Genomic DNA, 23,394 nt, shown 5'->3' with positions numbered 1-23,394 from the left:
AGAAAATGAGAATGTTTTCTATTACACACATAATATCAACCTCGTAGGTAAAGGTAAAGGTCTTAGTACATAAATCTCACGATACAAAAATAAACAATCCAATTCATCCCACATAGACAGGACAGAAGGGTCTTACCTAAATCAAAATCAGGACCCGGGGCACGTTCCAACTACCTACACTACCCACGCCATACCTACCTTACATGCTGCCAAGAAGATTCCTTAACGCACACAGACGCAGCAAAACTTATTTAACACACTCACACAATGCATCGCCCCTTTGTCTTAGCTAAGTGTCAACCAATAAAAACAAAGGATTCGAAAATGGAACAAAAAGAGCTGGCCAATCGCGCGGCGCGTCACGCATGCTGATGCGCGGCTATTGGCTTTAAAAAAATACGTTTAGCTCCGATGACTTCGGCTAGACGTTAAGATTGATCGGAGGTATTTTATATTAGATCCCATAACAAGCCCATGTATCAATTAATCATATTGGACCACCTATTTGCAAAACAGAGACCTGTGTAACAGCCTTAGCACTGCAATAGCAAAATTTATATGTCATATGCCGTAAGAACAATGATATATTCTAGTTACTCTTTGACCGTAAGTAGGACATAAACCTTAAACATACCTGCAGTAAATAGAAGCCTACATATAAATTTCTTAAACTTTTAACATAATAACGATATTCGTGGCTTCTTTCATCACTGGAATCTTTATCGCATTTTGACACAGACTCAGCAGACATCAAGAATAAGGAGAGAATCTCACGGCGTGTGTTCACGTGTGAACGAGGGGGGTGAGGGGTGAGGCGACCGTCGGGGGGAGAGACGGGGCGGGGGGGGGGGGGGGGACGTTCGGAGGGTCATTTATCATTCATATCATCTTCGCTCCACTTCGCTCGCCGCACCGCCGTAAATAAATAAGAACAGACTCATCTTTTACAGCCGCTTCCGTGACCCAAACTCAAATCTGACTCCTATACAATAAGTAATAGAGACTCTTATTCTGTAAATCTATTGGCATCTGTTACGTCATTCTGAAATTTGGAAGCCGGTTAGTGAACTTGTGTAGGTAACTATGCATGTGTCTTATATATAGATGTATGTAGATGATAAACGTTTCAAGTATAAACGCTTGTTTCATATGATACTCCTTAGTTTCAAAGTCTGAGCACGTGCTCGGTGAAAGTTATGTGACCCACATGCTGGGAAACATAAGCAGTACAAAATACAACTGTCACACCGGACGTATGCTGTTTATACATGTTTGAAAAAAACCATTTACATATTATTTGACCGTTTTTGTTTTTTAATCTATGATATCATTAAAAATTAAGGTCAACGTATTTTTATAAAAACAATCATACAAAAGTACGTAATCGATTTCTTTTCTCGACCTCAGTCTCTATGTAGCCGAAGTACATATCACAAAATATATACTCGACGGAGACAAGACCGAACAATAATGAAACCTTTTATTACCTAAGCATATTAGGTGCTTAGATCCAAATAATTCCGCCCGCTCCACTCTAAGGAGATTAAGAGCGATTGGATGTCCAGAGGAGTTCGGTGCCGTTCTCAATATAATGGCAAACCAGATATAGTTCAGAGAATAGCCCTCCAATCTATGTATCGATATTGAACGGCTTAAGACTCATAATACAGGTAAACCTAGACTGATGAATGTGTAAGAAAACTAGATAGTTGAGACCGAGTAATTGGAAGGATATAGCTATATGCAATGTTTGTTTGGTCCGTCATAATTGCTTTGCAGCTCGGAGCTGACGAGTCCCCGGCACAAAAACTCCTAAATCCAGTTCATTAGGGCTCTATTCACGGCCCACCCCTGGATGGAGATACGCGGTGATTACTGCAACCGCTCCCGACGGCTCACGAATAAAGACTGCATCATAATTTCACCAGATACACCCTAGCTGTGCCCAAGAACAAATAACGACCTTAATCGTAGGATATAAAGTTGCAATTTACTTTAACTTCCTCCGTGTCACTTGCACAATGACATGTAAAAATAATGAACAAACTTACAGCTCCAACAAAGTAAGTTAGGTCTTGGAGTGAACGAGGAAAGGACTATATTCGGTTGCGAGACATCGACGGAGATGTTTTGTAAATTAATAGGAGGAAAAGTTTCGCGGGACGTCGCACCGGCAAGGTTGTCACAGTTGTGATTCAATTTGGACGCTAATTTAATGATGTTGTTGCTGAGTAAAACAAATTGATATTCATATGGGACCACCGAGGTTTTAAGGTTTTATTTATATTTTGAAACACGAAGACAATTTTGTAGCCTCATTAGCCGTGATCTGTTTCGTACGCTTCTGGTTGTGATGAATTAAGATTGATTACATGTAAATATAAGAAAAAAATGTTCTTTTTACGGTCATTCAGACTACGTGTAATTAAGTTAATTACATCGGACATTTGCAGATACGACGTAACGACGGAGAGGAATTGCTTATCCTGTGATTGTATCAGAAATAGGTCGTAGTTGAGAGCTTCATCCTGGAAGCGGGTAATATTCGCGCACCCCGGAACGTCTCGTTCCCGCGGCGTCTCAACGAGATAATAGTCCGTCGCTGCGTCCGCGCATTGTTGGTGTCGTTACACCCTCGTTATTCAATTCTACAATTGCGCCTTGTTTCGTCTGATCGGGACTAATGCAGCTATTTCTGGAACATCGGTGTTCGTAACGTAACTAAATATTTATTATTTTATTTATCACCATCAACTTTTATTATGGTTTTTGAGTTAATCTCTTTAAAATATTGTTAATTTCTTTATATTCAATGCTCACAAAGAGATATTTAATTTGTTACATTGTTTTCCTAAATTATCCGTATTAAATATGAGACTGAAATTTTTGTATTTAATTTTTTATCCAGAAACAGTTTTCATCAGATCTCATACTCGTTAAAGTTGTGCATTGAGAGAGTATTTGGAAGGCTAAGCTGAGCTGTAAGGTTGAGATAAACGGGGCCCAAGTAATCCTCTTTGTGTAAAAATGTCCCCAGTGTCACCCCCTACCGGCGCACTTTATTAAAAAGCGAGTAATCTCCACTAGTAGACTGGTTAACGCGATTACTAAATATATCAATATGGATATGAAATTGAATTTAAATCCGTCTTGATACCTTTGTCACATCTGCCATATAGGGTAGGATTCTTTTGTGTCTTCCATAGAAAGTTTTGTGACTGTTTATTGTGTATGTTTTATATCAATATAATTAAATGACGTTAAAATTAAGACAAATAATATTGCTATAATCTTAATAATAGAATAAGATAAACTCCTTCAATAGCATTTATTTAGCAAAACTTTTGTCATAACATCTTGCAAGAATACATCAGAATGCTAATTCCAATTAGATTGCAAGCTAACGTCTAATACGAGCGTATCTTGACACCCCGCAGGAAGCGGGGAGGTGGCATACTTCATTACTCGCAGATCAAACAATCGCCGACAACGCCGCCATCTTGCCGGAAGACACGTCACCGACGATCACTTTGATCCTGCACAAAAATAACGCTCTAATTCATACCCTCCAAGCCTCCAGGTTTGCGATTAATGTAATTGCTTTTTTGTTATCTGCTTTATTGTTGTTCTAAAAAGCTGAAAGGTTTTAATATCAGCTTCCAAATACCGTGTGTTATGAACGTGTGTTATTGTAATAATTCCATCTTAAAGTAATACATAAAAAAAAATCAAGTTTTTTATAAGGTTATTTGTCAATGTTCTTTAAGGACTATTGTTGAACATAAATCATCCGAGGTTTTTAAGAGGAAAAAATAAAATTGGACTGACAGAAGAGATAACGAAAAAACTAAATTAAACATATTTTTTTTTCGATGTCATCAAAAAATCAACCCTCCAAAATTCCATTAGAAACAACCTGACACTCTTGTTACTATAAATCGCCTAAACAACAAAACATCACTCTAAATCATGTTACTATTCACAACATTGACTCCCGAGATTGAAAAAACCCGGTAAAAAGTGTGTCATCTTCCTTTAAAAGACAATAGCGAATCCTTAATTGAAGGTGAAAAGGTTTCAAGACAACAAAGGTGTTAGATGTCATGGGGTATCATGGGAATTAGAGGTGTATTATAAGATGATGAAACGATTACACAGGTGTCCTGCAGAGGGCGTCGGGTTTCAATGCTCCTTAAAAGCAGGTACAGTCGGTACCTAACTATAGGTACATTAAAATATTCATAAATAAATTTAAAGATAAAAAAACCTTATCGTTGATGTAAATTAATTCTTTACAATTAACACAATAATATTTTTATTTACTAGTTATGGATAAATTATTTAAAAAAAAACAAATATCTGTATTATTGGAATATGATTACCGACCGATTGATTCCATTTTTAATTTGATTTTCGCATACATTTTCACCTTTCGAAATTTTTCTCTGGCATTATAAACTTCTTAGAACGTGATCTTAATTATAAATAATACTTAAAAAATAATGTATATCACACTTGCGGTAAACTTTTGCGAGTTTGTAAAAAAACTATGAAACCAAATTTTCTTTTTGATGGAAATATTAAAGCATCACCACCTTTATGTATTTTGTTATTTTCTTGAATATATAACTTCCCTATCCTCTTAACCTCACATTTTCATATTTTCTTTATGATTTAAATATTTACTATTACACTTTTTTTCAGGCAATAAGATACGTATCCACAGAAGTTACTTAATATATTGCAACATATTTTTCTAAATATATATGTATATTTATATAGAATAGTTATTTTTTAATGTTACGGGTACTTATACTAACGAAAATAAATAAAAAATTTTAGCTATCTCAGTGATAAAACTATCAAAATTTGTGTATCCGTTTCAGATATATAAACAGACAGATAGAAAATAATTTTTCAAATGTCTTTTTCAATAATTTCGTTTTGTATAATTGCAGTTATTATAATATTACAATAAAACACTCTAGTTTCATTTATATATAAAAATCAAAGTAAATAAAAAGACCTAAACATGAAATTTGTAAGAACATGAAAATTTCGTACGAAAGTTCACAAACGATTTGTTCTCTGTCAATAAACAGTTGCGAAAGTGGAAATTTCTATTAATAATATCCTCCATACTATTAACCTCCATCAGGGATATTCACGTCGAATGTCATTTGCGATGCACTTTGTCTTTCGTCTCGTGTTACCTGTCACCGACAGCCATTAGTTGACCTCCCACGTCTCTAACTTACCCTATGAAACTTACCCTCCGTGTCTTGGCCATCCGCAATTTTATGTTTGTCAGTCTTAAAATGAAGTGCTATTCTTCTCTCTTTGTGTTAAGAGCTATATTTGAATGGATTTATATTAGGAAGTTGATACCAAAATTTAACATGAGGCTGCTTCGTGACCCAAAACTTGTCATTTCCTCCGTGATTACTCGCTTCAGAATACGTTTGCTATATTGACATGGAACTTAGGTTATTATTGGTGAGTGTCGATTTCAGACATTCCTGCATTCCGATATTTTGTTATATTGAATTTGATTCAAATTAATTTATTTCTCCGCAACTTATTATTAGTGGTCAATTATCAAAATCTAAATTGTTTTACCGATACGTTGATGACAATGATTACACGTTGGTTTCTTCAATTCTTTTTTTATGTATCTTGTATCTTCATATTTAAAATTACTTACAAAATTGTTTAAGTTGGGAAAAAAATGTTGTTTCATACAAACAGAATACTTGTACCCGTGGGCGAACACTTAAGTTCATAAACGTAGAGAAAGTGTTAAGGCTTCATTATAGTCGAATATATTTATGAATAAAAATAATATTAGCCGCAGGAAATGACAATTATTTTTGAATCATTCCATAAGGACTGAGAGAATGGATCCTCTTTCACACGCGCAAAATACCTTGAAGGAGCCCATTGTGTGATACACGACACGCCAACGAAAAAAAACTCCATTCACAAAAATAGGTTAGTCGCAAAACTCATGCGATCCCAATGACGCGGTACACTTTATAATAACAAACACGATTATCACCTCTATTACAAATAGCGAAACACTAAAATGCATCATCATCGTAAAAAAACATTAAAATAATGACAAATTGAAAATTTCTACCATCTACTTAGCTGCTATTAATATAATATCTGCTATAAAATTTACTATCATCAGTTTATTCAAAGAATATCATTGCCGCGGTAATGTCCATTATTAAATCTGACACAGTCGAATTACGGTCATTAAGCGGTTAAGAATCGGTGTTAATATCCTTATTGAATCGGTTAAATGATTAGAAGGTGTACTCAGCTCGGATAATGATATAGCTGGTCAACTATGAGGTTTCATTTGATATACAAAATGAAGAAAAAGTCTCAAGGGAACAATGCCACGCTGTCTGCCGGAGGACAGGTATATGATGGGGCACATTTTATTGGTTTTCCGAAACATTCCGTTGCCCTATTAATAAATGAGTGGCGGGAAAAAAAACTCGTAGAATCCATTTGTCGAGTCCTGTGATTTATGGGCAAGGACTTTCGACGTTCTTGGAAGAAGAGTGTTTTGTTCTATTTGCTTACCTGTCAGTTTGATTTAAAGCCGATATACTTACTTACTTTCAGAATTTCTCAAACACCTATCTTTTACGTCACAATTGTTTATCTGTAATAAAATAATCAAGATCCATATCTTTAACGACCAAGCGATATAATAACGAACCATTTTTTCTATATTAATTTAAATAACTTTTATATATAATTTTTATATTAAAAAAACTTAAATATTTTTTCAATCTCCCTGAAGTAAGCATTTTGAAACTAGGTGCTTATTTTTGCAATAACCCAAGTGCCTACGTTGTATTTACCTAGCCGTTGTATTTCGTTAGACTTTAGACTAAAACAAACACCATATACAAAACAACCTAGTTCGTTATCAGTTTCAAAATAGAGCAAATAATGACGGGTTAGAATAAAAGCCTTTCTTCACAGACTGGACAGTTCGTGGAGTGTATAAATTACGATATCGCCACGTCATTGCGATAAGATCGATAGGTCGTCGGTATCATGCCGCGATCGCGCCGCAAATGTGCTGACCTCACGTAGGTGTTACTTATCGAACGATTTGAGAATAATCCTTTTGCGATTTCGTTTCTGTTTTAATGTTTACAACAAGTGGTAATTATAAAGGCCTTGTCTAGTCAGGGTTAACTATTAGCTATCCAAATTTAAGAAACACAAGTAAGTATATCAAGACAAAAATATATTAACGTCGTCTTTGAAATGAAAACAGAGACTTGTGATAATCTGTACAATCATTGGATTAATTCCTAAAACTTGTTCTGGGTTTATCTTCTCACGCAATACCTACCTTGAGATCAACAGTCCCCGGAAGCCCATTGTTCAATGCAACTCCGAAAATATTACATCTCTCGTGTAATCGAAAAACGTTTCAAATTTTGTTCAAACAAAAAAATAGTTCGCTAATCCGCGGCCTCTTTGACTTCGAGATCTGGCAGGGATTTAAAGTGTTAGTTTTTCGAGAAATAATCGTAAAAAAGCTTAGGATTATTGATTTCTGTGAAACTACTAGCCAAGCGGATAATGTTCCCTTACGGACCGGGCAAATTACTCGGCGAGGGATAAATTTACCCAATACCTGCTCCAAAACTTTTTGTACTCAATTCGCGTACTCCTTTTAACGAGAATGGGAAGAACTTTCAATCATTAATTCACACTTAATTTTAAACTGCATAATTAATAAACGATATCCAAAAAAAAACCTGGATCTTTAATAAAATAAGATGGTGCGTGATCGATCAAAATAATAATTAATAATAGATCGCCTTCGAGTGCCGACTGTGATGGATCCCTGCACTTAGTCATCGCGTTTAATTAAAAATGGCGTCGTAAATTAACGGTTACATTTCAAATTCCGAAGTTCTCATCATTAAAAACGTTGCTCACGTATTTGTACTTATATGTCAAGTCTATTGTTGCACAATGCTGAGAATAACGACGAATAAAAGTGGACACACGTTGTGCCGGCTTGCGATATCGTTTAAATCATTAATCAAACCGGTGATTTCGTAAAGTTATTGATACTAATTGAATTTCATTTTATCACACCTAATTAAACTTAGATATAATTCCAGTCTTATTTAAATAAAACCTCTGAATACTTCAAAACTTTTCATACTATATTACGAAACTCTAAATCCACAAGATAATTAGACGAGTGGGTATCGGAACATTAAATATATATTTGTCAAGAACCAACAGGTGTAGCCAAAGTAAAATAACACTATCCTTTCCAGTGGTAGATGATCAAAGACAATCGTATGTAGTTATATAATTGGATTAGCTAGATATAAGTTTAATTGCAGCGCATCGGGTGATCGACGCGCGCTGCGGGGTGCGCTCTCTGCGCCCGCGCCTATAGCACCATAGACTGGATATGACCATTTAATTTAACAGATATATTAATTTTTATTCAATTGTGTGCTTAGTTTTTGTAAGACTTTGAATTTCTAGGACTACGATTTTGAGGACGAACGATTGTGACCCTAAATTGACTTTTGATATTTAAGATGATACCTAGTTTTGATTATTGTGTTTCATCACTGTGAATTTATGAATATGTCTCATATTTAACTGAAAAAAAAAACTTTTCATATAATTTCTGTCTGCTATGAACAGAACTCCTATTATAATTATATTATAGCTATGTCCATAATAAGCAAGTGGATGAAAGCAATCTGCAAAGCTGCAGGAGGTGTGCTGGATCGAACTAATGATAACGGTCGATCGACGGATTATTACATTAAACTCGATGTTTTATCATCAAGCGCGCCGACACTTCACACCTCTAGCAAAATTTACTCTCATGGATTCCATCATCATTTTGAGGTCAGCAGAATTAAGTTTCTAGTGTTAATGTTACTATATAAGCGTGATTACATAAATAAAGATCGTATCATTGATAGCATCCTTTAAACAAGATGAGTTAATTTTAATATTATTTTTGTCAGTCCAAAGAATATCTCAGGATTGACATGCGAGTCCAGCGCCTTTGTAAGTCTGTGGATGTTCTAGGAGTTTAACAGATAATAGGAGCTGATTAGCGGCGCGATGTGGATGTTTCAATGAACGCCCGTCCCGGGGGCGGCGCGGCCGCTGGCCGACAAAGAATCACGCACGGCATCCGCAGACAATCCGCCGAGTATCGATCCCGCGACCCTTCGAACCAGCGCCGAGCCTGGCACAATGCCGCGGCTCTTTATTATAGCATCTCATATTGTTGTCATTGTTATTATTATGATTCTTTACCGCTTTCCATTGTCGGCCGTCGTTGTGGCGGTGCTTTTTCACGGCCCGCGTTTAGTCTGGGCATTGGGAGCATGACGCTCGCACGTTTAGTCGCGGAAAACGAGTGTTTTTCTCGCGGAAATTTTGTTAGTTTTTGCGCGTTCCGCGTTGCGCGCGCACTTTGACTAAAGACAGTTATGAATATCAAAGAAATACGTCAGCTGACTGTACTTTATGTAGCTGTATACGTGTCCTCACAGCTGTATACATACATACATACAGTGTACTAGTGTTGACGAAAGTGAATAATATAAACTTTTCTTGGGTTACTGGTTGCCTGGTATACTTTCATTTATGTAATAATTTGTGTGAAAAATGTGTTATATATTTATGTAAAAAATTGTGATATATATATATTTTTAGAGATTTATGTATAAAATATAATCTATTCTATTCGATCACAATGAAATTAGATCTCAGTGTTATGATGTGATATAGTAGATAATTCACTTATAAAAAAATAGATGTTATGTATCTCTGAATTATATAACAACTTCGTTCTAATAATAAATAACTGTAAACAGCCAATTATAACGTAACATTTCCAAACTTCCAAGTTAACGATGTTAAATAAAAATAAACTTAAATAACAGCAACAATTTCTTATGAAATGAGCTTCTTGTTTACACAAACTTTTGACTCAACTTTCCGAATCAGTTGAAAAATAATATACAATGGTTATATTTAAACTTTATGTTTTGTAATCTCTGCCTTAATTACTAATTTTATTGCTAAAGAAATCGTGAGCCAATGATTATTCAAAGACGTCTCATCACAGCTTGTAATTGCTTGATGTCAAAGATCATATTCCTACATTTTAAGGTTGTGATTACACTATCTCAAAATGTAGGCATTCTAACTTATAATTTATTTGTTATACAAATTTAAAAGGCATTCATACGGAGAGGACATGCAAATGAAGGACGTCGTCATAACAAATGTATAACAATCTGTACAAATATTATCCGCAAATATACATATTTGTTCAAACACTCGAGTTGATACCTATCATATGTATTTCAGTAACCTTTATTGTGGATTATAATCACTTATTTAAATCTATTTTAGTGTAGTTTTCTTTCATTTCCAATTAAAACTATTGAAGAATTCATTTCTTCGAAAGCACACCTCACACACATGAATATCCGTTACTATATATATAACTTATAGCCAGGTTTTCGTATGTTACTATTTAATTTGCAGACCTCCGACATAGGCCTGATGTGTCGGAGACAGCGGCAGGAAGACACCCCCCCTCACCCCACGGGATGCCTCCGTGGATACAGATTATACATAGACATTCAGTCTATTCAACTGGAACCGGTTAAGTATTCCAAATAATAAATAATTTATATCGAATCTATTGTGACATCCATCCTCAAAAGAAAAACCTAATTTCCAACAATTATTACTACTATGTAAATAAAACTCGGATCAAAAAAATTTATATACGTATATATAGTAAATATGTACAAAATTTTATTTCACTTTTTTGTTATTTAGATAATAATCACAATTGAGAGTTACTTTTAAAGTAAAATATTTCATATTTTTCATTTAGTTTTAATGTTATATTAAATAGGTTTCCATACAGAAAATACGGATTAAAAAATCAGGAAATTTGGTGTGTTCTAACTTTCCACCTCACCCAGAACAAGTAAGAACATCAAGACAAATGTAATGATAACTAAGTGGTTGAATTTTTTCAAATTACATTCATTTTTAAAACTCGAACTACTCTTTTTTACTATAGTCGAGTAAAATTTAATTGTCAGAACTATTGCAGGATTCGTGCAGAGCGAACCAGACCTAGGTGAAACTATAACTAAGCTTTAGGTATTATTAGATATATGCCTTCCCAGGAGATAGCTGTTACGTGTGCGGTCTTGTCGGTGTCCAGTCGTCAGACCAATATTGGCCTTTCATTATCATACTCCAGTTCCGTCTTGAGATGCATGCCCTATATACATATGACTATGTAAAGTGTAACGTTGCCATACTATAGCCTAAATATATATATAAATTTTTCCTGACAGTTCATTTTCAAGTCGAATAAATGAAAATAATATAAGTATTGTATAGTTAATTGAAATTTAACAACGAAATATAAATAAATTTACCGACGAAAAGTTCTTGATAATTTAAAATATTCACGGAATGACATCGTTAAATAGAAACGTTATCCGAAATTGCGAGACAACTTTTTGCACAATTTAGGCACCACCAAAATTAAAGTTACTTTTTAATATTAAAGTGACGATTCGTCAACAATACGCAGCGGCCATATTGCTTCACAGTGTTGCCAGGCGTGATAATTATTAATTTGCGAGACACTCTCGCGGCTGTCATTAGTGACACCTCGCGCCAATTAGGACGCGCCGAGTGTTTGATGCTCGCTTTTTATTTAACACCAGCAATTATTGAATGACGATGTGTTGTAGTGCTTTTTCAGTTGTGCAGAGGTGTTGACATTTACAATTTAAAAAAAAAAAATCTCTGCACATTTTCATCGCACTTAAATGATAGGGATGTTGATTGAAGTTAGGAATTCTACAAGTGGGGGGAGGGGGTATGGTTTACACAAAACAAATATATCTTGTAAATTGTTTGAAGATCTTGTAACAAATTTATTGTGACACTTTATTGTTATATTTATTTTAACTATTACTTTAAAAAAAAATATTGAATCAAATATTGTGATAATTATTGGCTAATTAGACTTAAACCGTTTAGGAATAATATTTTTATATTGGTATAAGTGAAAAGTAATATTTTAAAGAGTTAAAAATTTATGTATGTAATATAATATAGTTTTTAATTTTATAATAAGATATTATACCTTACATTTGAAATAAAGATAATGTATATATATATTTTGTTTTATTTCCTCTTTTCAAAGTGTGCCAAAATATTTGATGTGTAATTTTAAATAAACATTGATTAACGAAGAACCCAAGACCTCGTAGCTTCCGGATGACATAAAAAGGTTCTTATTGATTATTAGAAAAAAAATCTGTTAAGAATAAAGAAACACCTCGAAATTATTTTTGTACCCGATCAATACATAATTTTTTTGACCGTAGAATAAAAATATGGACATAAACTTTATGACGGTTATAAAATGATTAGGCAAATTACTTAAAAACAAAAGATGTTCTTGATCGTAAATACTCATACCAGTTGCTGGAAATATTATGAACAAAGTCGCCGTTTTCCTAAATTACTTATTTGTATTCGTCGTTTATTGTTTTTAAGGAAATCTACCTGGTTCTAATCTTTTGTCTTCATTTTACAGTTAGGTACATAGATAATTAATTACCAAGAAGCGCTTAGCTACAAAATGCTTAGGTACACATAGTTTGTTTTTAACACACACAGAAGATGTATATGAGACATGGCGAGTAGGTATCACGTAGGTGTTACATTAAAAAATATTTTTCACTTGCCATAATCGACGCAAATATATCTGAATATAGGAATAATGAATTTGAAACACTTTGTTATATTATCCCGATTGAATATTTTTTCTTTATGTTATATGAGATTAAATATCTATAAATTTCCATTAAAAAGCCAAAAATTACACTTTGTTACTGCATATAAATCAGGTACATAACTCAATTACCTATTACTTATAATTTCCTAGACAGATCGATTGATTGTAGTATAAAATTTTTATAACGAAATGTATTCTGATATATGCATGTTTTTTTTAATAAAATTTTTTGCATTCAAAACATTTGATTTTTAAACTATTTTAATATCAGGGATTTCATGTGAGGACTTCGGGGAATTTTTTTTTTAATATCAGTGACAATTTAAACTGGAAGTAAGATATTGTTGGTATTCGAAAGTTTTTGACAAAAACATTCATTACTAAAAACTATACTACTTAAATACATATTTATTAATATAGCATTTTGTCCTTATATTGAAAAACTATTATAATTATTGTTCTATTATATTCCTATATCCTGTTTATCTCTCGTGTTTTAAAAGGTTAATAAAGAAATTATTAAGTCTTAATATTTTTTATTAAAACGATGGTTATATACTAAGAAAAACAATTTTATAACATAACTATATAGGTTTGTTATATTATTTAGTTAGTTAGGTATATAAGAGTATATAACGATATTTTCTATATAGAATATATTATATATGAAAAATATATATTGAATCTTCATATGTGAAGTTGTTTAAATTTTTATATATGAAAAAACATGTAATAGGTTATCTGGTAGTTCACATGAATATGAAATTTCTATACCAGGTAGATAGTTATATTTAAATAACTATTTAAATGAACGTAAAGACTGCGCCTGTTCGCCTGTTACTTCTGTAACCGGCGAACTTAAAGTATCTTATAATCACTTCATATTTTATTTTCTTATATATATATATATATTAGTTAAATTTTCTTTTCTTTAATATTTCTATAAAACTTCTCAATTGAATACGACGTATTATGAAATTAGTGTTAACAAATATTTTCATGAATTTTCTCCTTAACAACTGAAGCGGCTGGTTTCGCGGAGTTTTATTGGCATATAGTTAGCTGATGCTGTAAGCGAACCTTCATCAGTTTATGGCTTTAGAAAAAACAATACAGAAGCTGGGAATAATTTGTTCTGTATCATTCTTCGTTTTTAAATTTGTCTCCACATTACTGTACTGTTTTTCTGTACACCTACCTATTTCAAACCCAAGGCATCCTTGGTCTCGGAATTGTTCTTAAAACTGAAACTTACAATTAGTCCTAACTCATATTTAATTGTTTTATATATATGGTTAAAACTTCATCAACAGTAACCTTATTTAGTCATACCTAAATAATATTTATATAAGTTGGTGAAGTCCTTACATTCAATGTATTTAATTTAACGTTTGCTTTTCGAGTATAAAATAAGAATTTTGTCAGAAACAGTAGTTTTATTAAGTTTAAAGTAAACCAATACATAATACCATAACGTAGGATAACCGCATGGTTTTGTTTAAAGTAACAAAAAGAATAGTAAAATTGGCCTTGTAGTATTGTTTATATGTAACATAATGCAATAGTGAATGAGTGCTTAAATTGAATAACTCGCTATTGTGGCCAGGAACAAAGAGGCATATTGTAAGTGATCATCAATGACTATCTCGATTATTTTACACATTAGCGCCTCGACTACCGACAGGCCTTGAACTTAACTCGCAGCTGAACAAACTCTACCAGAGCGACTCTACCGCAGCTGTTCAGGGACTGAGTAAATATGTAAAGGCATAGTCTACTGGAAAAGCCGACAACTAGCGACAAGCTGGAGCGGTCCTCTCGATAAATGAAAAGTTATGATGATGTATACGAAAGTATGTGATGGTATTAAAAGTTTTTTTAATTGGAATTTGAAGTAGCGCTTTACAAAAGAGCTAGATAGCGTCTGTTGTTTACAACATGAACTAAGGTCGAGAAGGTGCAGCAACCGTCGGCAAACAAAATTGTGATTTGCATGAGGCGGCCGCGGCGAGGCGTACGGTCGCCTCGCTCGCCACGCGATTAAAAATGCAGGGTAGCGCGGGCGGCGGGTGGCGGGGGGGCGGAGTCTCAGCAGGCCGCCATTGGTCGGGGAAGGGACCGGGCGGGCCCCAGGGTGCGGGGAGTGCAGGGGGGCCGGGGGGTGCAGCACACTCACCGCCGCCCGCCGGACGACCACCTCACAACGCACGTAGCCTCCGCGCCGTACGGTCCCGCGCCCGCTATCACGCCGCGCACCGCCGCGAGTCCATGTGAGCGACCGACAGTTCTCTCGTTGTGTACGGTGAACGAAGGATCGGCAAGCTGTACGCGCCGCAGGAAGACGACATGCTGACGATGGAGACGGATCTAAAGGGCGGCAGCCTGCACGCCACGGTGCCGCCGCACCACGCGCTGCAGCACGGGTACGGGTCGCTAGGCGCGCTCGGTGGCATGATGGCGCTGCCGCAGCAGCAGCCGCTGGCCCAGCACCAGCCACTGCAGCACCACCAGCACCAACCCCTGCCCCAGCACCACGCGCAGCCCCAGCAGCAACACCATCAACCCCCAAACAACAACAACAACAACTCCAGCAAGAACTCTAACGCGGAGAGGGTGAAGCGTCCCATGAACGCTTTCATGGTGTGGTCGCGCGGGCAACGCAGGAAGATGGCTTCCGACAATCCTAAAATGCACAACTCGGAAATATCTAAACGTTTGGGTGCACAGTGGAAAGACCTCTCGGAGTCAGAGAAGCGACCATTCATCGACGAGGCGAAGAGGCTTCGGGCCGTTCACATGAAGGAACACCCGGACTACAAGTACAGACCCCGGAGGAAAACGAAGACGCTCGCGAAGAAACAGGAAAAGTATCCGTTAGGAGGCGGCGCTCTACTGGGAGCCGGTGACGGTCAGCGCACGAACGCGCCGACGGCTCAGCAGCCGCGGGACGTGTACCAGATGACACCGAACGGGTACATGCCCAACGGTTACATGATGCACGATCCCAGCGCCTATCAACAGCAGGCGTACGGCTACCCGCGCTACGACGTGTCACAGATGCAGCAGCAGTACAGCGGCGGATACTACGGCGGCGGGCAGGGCTCGCCGTATCTCCCTCAGCCGCCGTCTCCTTCCGCGTACGGCCTGGGTCCCGGCTCGCCAGGAGGGTACGCGATGCCCGCCTCGTGCGCCTCGCACTCACCCAGCGGATCATCCGCCAAGTCGGAGCCGGTTTCCCCGGGCCCGCCGGGTATGAAGCGCGAATACGTGCACGAGCCGCAGCTAAAGCGCGAGTTCGCGCACGCGCACGGCGGCCAGAGTCACCCGCACGAGCAGCTCGGCATGAAGCGCGAGTACGGCCAGCAGGACCTCAGCCACATCATCAACATGTACCACGTGCCTGATGAACAGCGGTACGCGGCGGCCGGAGAGCGAGCCATGCCGCTCATCTGAGAGTCGCCTTTCGCGTGCGACATCGACATCCCGCCGCTATGAGCCGGCCGTCGCTCGCGCCCTTGTGACTTTGTACCGTTCAGTGATCCTTACGGCGTACATACTTATAGGTATGTCATTTCTTTGTTTTTGTAATGTAATGTACCGCCTCTGTTAGTGTTGCGAACTGTTGACGTCGCCGAGGCCCGGCCACCGGCCGTCGGCCGAGCGTTCTATTAAATGTTGTTGATGAGTATCTTGTATTATATTACGATTATTGTATTTTTTCATGGTTTTAAGTTAAAATATTCTAAGTTGTGTTGTGCGGACGGAAGAGAGGTTGTTGCGGGAGACGGCGTGAGAGACGATTGAGAGATCGGTTATTTGAATACCAAAAAAATTGAACAATATGTAAATATAGTGTTAATGACTAGATGATGAGTTAGTCGTAAAAAGTAGATAGATAGAGTTAAGAGGTGCCACGACGCAAAGACGCCACGACACCACTCCGTACACCCGTCGTCGTGTGTTGTACAAAATATTTGTTATATTGATCGAAAGTTAATGATGGCTCGAAAGACTAAAACTATTGTAATACAAAAATGTACAGTGAGTGTTATATAGTCAGTGGACACAAAGTATATTGAAGAGAAAAATGAAGTTATCAATAAACGACGCGTTAAAACTGTATTTGCTGTTTTGTTCCATCATCCTACTAATATGTACCCATTGTTGTGTTTCACGAACTTTGAAAACAATACTAAATGTATTTTAATTTATACATTACATTTTTTATTTGTTCCAAGTGCAGTTACGATGCGTTAACAAATCGTCCATATTAAAGATTTCAACGCTCCCTTAAACAAATGTCTAATACGTTTATTATGAAACGTCAGAATTAAGAAGGTAATCTATAAAAAATATAACCGCTGTAAACATATGTGCATTCCTTGGACGCGGTAGCTGTTGATATTAAGACATTAATAATTACCGACAATGTTAGGAAAATTATATTTACATGTGTATCAAAAGTCATAACTATTTGGTGTTTACTACTTAATGAGGATATTATTACGATCCAATTTTAATATTTTGAAACATTTAAAATTAAATCGAATCTATATTTTCCTATAACTTAAAGATCGCCATAAAGACGTTCTGACTGACTTATTCGTAAATAATTCTTTAATACAGATTTTATGCCTCTGATTATGATTTCAAATTGATGGAGTAAGAGAAAAAAATATAATTTTTACTATTCATCTTTATTTAGACAATTTTTTTTTTGACACTCAAGTTTCATATTTCTCTTAAAATTATATTCATATTACACTTAATATATTTTTCTTAATGATTAAGAAAAGTACACTTGAAGTTGCTTTTGATCAACGTAAACATTTTTACAAAAATTATAATTTAGTTATGTTCTTACTCTTAGTTAATTTTTCCATGTTTTGTTGAAGGTTCAATATATTATTGTAATGTTGCATGGTGATAAACTATTTTAGAAGCTCAATGATTAAAACGGAATCATTCAAAGGCTGTTATTTTCTTTTATATTATTTCATAAATTATGACAGTATGCAGTTCATAACTGTCTTTAGTGATTTTTGTAACATCAATGTTTCTTCTCGTACCCATCTCAAGAAACCAATAACAACATAATAGTTATATTATTAACTTTCATGAACATATTAAAAATAAAACCAATATTATTTCGAAGAGAATTTTCAAGTTTAAGGAATCTTAATTTTTTTTAACCAAAAACGGTTTTTTCGAAAATCTTCACATGACAATATTGAAATCCAAAAAGTAAACTAATATAGAAAAACAGACTGTAATTTTCGTTCATTCGTTCACTCTTATATATTAGTAGTAACATGTCATAAATATTTAAATGAACTCCATTAAAACAAGTAAGTCAATCGCTTCAAGGAAGGCATTTCAATCAATTACTGTCAACGTAAGGGGTGAGAGGATTTAATCAAATCCCGGGAATAGTTGATAGATTCAGACACTTTTTCGTCCCCCGGGATGGCAATCCCGCGAACACGCCCCAGTGTTTAAGCGGTATAATTTAAACACTACTTTCGATAGGGTGACTTATGGTGCGAATTTATTAACATCGTAGAGAAGGGCATTTTATATTCCAAAACGCCGGAACGGACGAAGCGCGGCTTCATATACTGTAAATTTTAAGTAACGAACAGTTTAATACATACGTATGAAAAATACGAAAACAGTGAGACTTTTCTAAATTACACTGTAATCTTGTCATAAACAAAAGGCTGTATGTTCTTAAAATACTACGTATTTATCTAGGAACGTATCCAAATACATGCTGTTACATTTGCGCAATGCAAACGTAACCATTTACAGAAATAAAACTTATTATTTTTTTTTTTTAAACAACCCACTAAACAAAAATGGAACTATTGAAAGTAAACCATATATACTTAAACAAACAGTATACGTGAAATCAGATAACCTTTTGAACTTTAAGCGTCACAGCCTGCGCTGTTATCGTGACAACAAAATAGTTTCACATATAATTAAAAAGTATATATATATGTGTATACAACGTATTTTTCCTTCAGTTAAAAAAGTATTTGATAAGCACCAAAATATTTTTATTGTTGGCAGAAAAAAAAATATTCACATTAATAAAATCATATTAAATATTACATCAAACGGCACATTATATTGACAAAAAATATATAATTCCTTATTTTGGGAAAATAATATTAATTACAAACATAGATAACAAAAATAAAAACAAATTGTCTCAAAATGTTTTGTTTGTCTGCACCAAAACCAAACGGCTGGTCAGACTGATGTCAAGTTGTAATAGTTTTTAATAACTTGGGTTCGGTAGACAATACTTCGACACATAACTTCACTTATATTTTTACTAATATAAGAACGTAAAGCGATATAAATTAATTTTATATTTTTTTGTATGGTTACCCACAAACATTACCATTATCCACATACGTAATTTATTTTTGAGGGCATTCCCTACAATGAAGTTCCGTTGTGTGTACGGAACCTTAAAAACGGTCAACTAAAACAGGGCGGATGTCGTCACATTCGCACCCCACCGTCACGCAGTCACCCCCAGGGTGTAATCACGGTTCCCACGAACGTTGGCCCATTGTCTCACGGTACTGATTGTTGGCTCGCAATCACCAGCGTCTTCGTCATTAGTATATTGATCAACGAATAATTTTGTTCATCAAAACCAACAGTTGGAAAGCATTATACCGAACCTATTAAGATATAAAATATTCTAATATTCCACTTACTAACCAGTTATCAGCTATGTCCTTGTTTTTAATTTGAGGAATATAAGTTTGAGCGGTTGCAATTAATCTAACCAATAAGTTTCTTGCTGATCAGGCATTACTACTACTACTACATATCATTACCGAATTGCATAACTAAAAATATATACCGCATCACTTTTTAACTAGCACAAATATTAAGTGATGAATTATGATAAAAGATGTCTCCGTAAAATACTGCGTGATAGATAAAAATATCGATTCACAGAAGCATATATGTGTTAATATAAATCAATGTAAGTTTTTTGCGTCACTCAAGAATTATATACATATGTTGCAAAAATATGCCACACTATTAAACAAATAAATAAACAATAAATTAAGTAAGAACTTAAAATAAAATTATGAATATATCTTGATAACTGTCTTAATATTTTACAAATAAATCAAATTTTAATCAAAATAATAATTACTATTATTACGTATAATATAGATATAGTGAAACAGAATAAAATTAAAATTGTAACAACTGCCTTACGAGAACAATCACGATTTTGGAAATTGCTTTAATTCATATGTCACATTAAAAAGAGGTTGTATTTGACTCATACTATTCAGTTTGTTGATAATCGGAAGATATGTTTACTATATTTATGAAAACATTTTTTTAATCAATTAAATTGTATATCAACTTATCATGCTTATATAAAGAAAATATCATAAAATTATTAAATAATACGGGCTTTAAAACACTCATATCGTTACGTTATTTTTTATTTTGATGTTTTAAAATATATCTATTGACATAAGTGATAACTTATAATATTAATTGACTTCTTTATATTATAAAGTAGGTAAAAATTTTAAATTTATGCATAGTGATTATTTATATATATATATATATAAATATATATATAATATTTTATTAATATAAAAAAAAAAACTAACTAAATCTCATATATGTGTCATGTGATGTCAATCTCTTACGGAAGACATATGTAATGATTTGTAAATGAATATTATTCAAAATACAAAATTCTTTTGTAGTAACAGGAGTCAAATAGGCATTAATCAATAATTATAATTTATAGTCTAAAAATAAAACTATAACAATTCAGTAAGTAATGCACCTCAAACTATAAACCCAATCATCTGTAGAAAAGATTTAAACAATCCCCAACATTTAAGGATCGTCATAACTGTGACGAGGTATATTTAACAAAAATGTGTTACATACATCTGGTGGTTTAAGAGCACGTTGTCTTTATTGGAGTTAATACCCAGCCCTGGATCTGACAAACAACGTCGCAAACAAGCAAACAAGTAAACTTGTCATGTTATTCGTTAGTCAAACAGAGATGTTTGTTCTCGAGATCGACACCGGAGCCATCCCTTTGTTTTTGTGTTGTCAATATTTGGTCTCATTTGTCATTTAATGGTTTTGAACTGTGATTCGTCGCCGAGATGTGGGTGGCGGCCGGGATGCAAATACATAAACATGAGCCGATTGATCTTTGACGGTCCTATCTCGTATATCAGATTTGTTTATCTTATGGTAATACCGACCTCTATTTGTATGTACAATTTTATGTTGAACATTATGTCCTGATAAATAAATGAAATTTTAAATTAAAATTCAGTGTTCAGTTACGATACTAATAAAATAAGCCCGTTATACGATAGATAAGAAATTTTATTAAACATTATATGTATTTACAAGAAATTGTATTACCGAATCGTAAGTATAGTCTACCTGGGGATTCGACTTAAAGTACCGTTACCACTAACGATTCTGAGAAGGTCAAGCGCACTAAGCTAAATTCCATTTATATTTTTTGCTTTGGTGTTTGACGTAGAGCGAGATGCAAAGAGCCTTCTCAGTACAACGGGGTGCCATCCGTACGTGTAGCTATTTATAAAAAAAAAATTAATAATATAAAACGTGTATAAATGTAAACGTTTTGAAAACTATCAAATATATTGTTCTTAATATAATATAAAACTCATAATTATAACTACGAAAAAGTTATAGAATGTTAGTCAAGTTGCTAAAAATAGGTCTGAATATGGCGTCGCCATTAATTCACAGTACATTTCTAATAAAGAAAAAAATGCTTTAAGTGAGTGAATTGTCCGAACTGCTTGCGGTTATTTAACAAGCCAAACGGAGCGGTAGTCGTTTGAACATCTGAAAACAATAAAAATGTTTCGGGAAAGTTTTATTACGGTAAAGGGTACAGAATTATTAAGCAATTAGCCCAGAGCCGGTCGTAAAAGAACCGGTGCGCTATCTGTATTCTTAGATTTTGTAACTTTGCATGCGTTATCTAAATAACTTTGGCTGTGAAGTAAGTTTTTTACCTATATACAATAAAATATCGACAATTTAATCCATTATTATATGAATAATGCAATTGACTATTTATTAAAACCATTAAACTCGTCCCCTAAATGGTTTTTGTGGTTTTCTGTTCCAGAGTCAGATGAGCAAGCGCCATCTGTTGTTACTCACGGATCGCTACTGATAAGAATTCCTGAAATTGTTAGCTTATCAGTTGACGTCATTTGAAAAAAGTTAAGGATTAAAAACAAAAGTATTTGTCATAGAATTTCTATATAATTGTCATTCTTTACATATAATTAGATAAATTCCTAAGGTGATTTCGTTGTTCAAATTTATTTTCATTTAAGCATGTATATAATAACGAATAAAAATATCTGTCGTGTTCGTTTTGAATAAAACATTAGGATATTAATATAATAGTTAAACTACAACGCATAGGCTAAAATTCCGATTTTAGGTAAATATTTTTTTTTACAGTTCGTAAAAACGGCAAGTTTTCTTCATAAAATTATTAAATAGTATCGAAAAATTTTAATTCTACTTCTCCTTATAAGTTGTCATCTCATTCTCACCGAATTCAAGTTACATGTGTTATTTAAAAGCGATTCCTTGTTATATAGATTCAACAAGATGCTCTACACCCTATATTTTTTTTAAATACTAAAATGTATTAAATTATATATAAATTTTCTAATTTTAACTTAGATAAGAAAGTAAAAGTTATTGAAATATTTTAACGGTAAATCGTACGATAATTCCAACTATTAATTACCAAACACTTTTATACGTAATATATGTATAATATTATAAATGTATATTTGTCATTCTTAACGTGAAGATTCCGTTTTTCAAATCTACTTATGACCTTGCCTAGGGAGAGAAGATGAAATCAATTGTTCGGAAATTTTTATTTTGGACGGAGACAAGTAATTATTTAAAACCCAAAATATTTAAGACGAAACATATCTCTTATATAATAATAAATAAAATGTAATAATCATGTTTTCTATATTATAGTAATTCGTTTATGAAACACAGTAGCTATAAAGTGTCGTAATATTGAACGTGAACTCAGTTTTTCAGACAGAGACGTAATGCATTGATTGCGTGCACCTAACAGTCCTATAATAAAACATTAAAAGCTCCGATTATGTTACGAATCGAAATACTTATTTAGAATTTCAGTTAAAAAAAAAACAAAACTTGTCCAATGTTTGCAATCTCCGGTGAAAAGGGTTCGGGGAACTTAATTTTATTTTTCCGAGCTATTTCTAACTTTTCACTTCGTTCTTAATGAACTTGACTTCATAATACTGTTTGAATTTTTTTTTTGTTTGTTGTTTTTTTTGTACGTATTATATAATTGGATATTTCTTTTTTCTTTTCTTTTTTGTCATTATTCCAGAAATAACCAACTTGCTTAAAATACGTCACACTTAAATATAACATGTAAGGAA

The 23,394-nt window shown here is 34.4% G+C and overlaps 2 protein-coding genes across 9 annotated transcripts in view; both read left to right on the top strand.

The window, feature by feature from the left end:
• Window positions 1–23,394, top strand: part of LOC116779858 (uncharacterized) — a 178,955-nt gene that overhangs the window by 115,339 nt on the left and 40,222 nt on the right. For 2 of the 8 annotated variants that reach the window (XR_009752880.1, XR_009752878.1), the window contains 2 exons: window positions 3,438–3,580; window positions 10,585–12,250. The exons of 1 other annotated variant lie outside the window; for it this stretch is intronic. Coding sequence is in view for 1 of the 7 variants with exons in the window: in XM_061522701.1 (XP_061378685.1) it covers window positions 3,438–3,593; window positions 10,585–10,704; window positions 11,168–11,194 (303 nt within the window). In the remaining 6 variants the exon portion in view is untranslated. Of the gene's footprint in view, window positions 1–3,437; window positions 3,594–9,362; window positions 9,662–10,584; window positions 12,251–23,394 lie in introns of those variants that run through there. 5 more of the 8 variants (XR_009752881.1, XR_009752876.1, XM_061522701.1 and 2 more) reach the window with 4 other exon arrangements.
• On the top strand, window positions 15,059–16,999 carry LOC116779856 (transcription factor SOX-14). Its single transcript, XM_032674359.2, has one exon. The coding sequence runs from the start codon at window positions 15,224–15,226 to the stop codon at window positions 16,328–16,330; it is 1,107 nt and encodes a 368-aa protein (XP_032530250.1). The 5' UTR covers window positions 15,059–15,223; the 3' UTR covers window positions 16,331–16,999.

Source organism: Danaus plexippus, chromosome 2 (assembly GCF_018135715.1).
Source record: "Danaus plexippus chromosome 2, MEX_DaPlex, whole genome shotgun sequence".
NCBI lineage: Eukaryota > Metazoa > Arthropoda > Insecta > Lepidoptera > Nymphalidae > Danaus > Danaus plexippus.
The sequence above is the reverse complement of the archived record's forward strand: the minus strand, read 5'-3'. Positions and strand labels throughout refer to the sequence as shown.

Bases quoted from the DNA above. Each gene is read 5' to 3' on its own strand.
- LOC116779856 (XM_032674359.2), top strand. From the start codon at position 15,224: ATGCTGACGATGGAGACGGATCTAAAGGGCGGCAGCCTGCACGCCACG.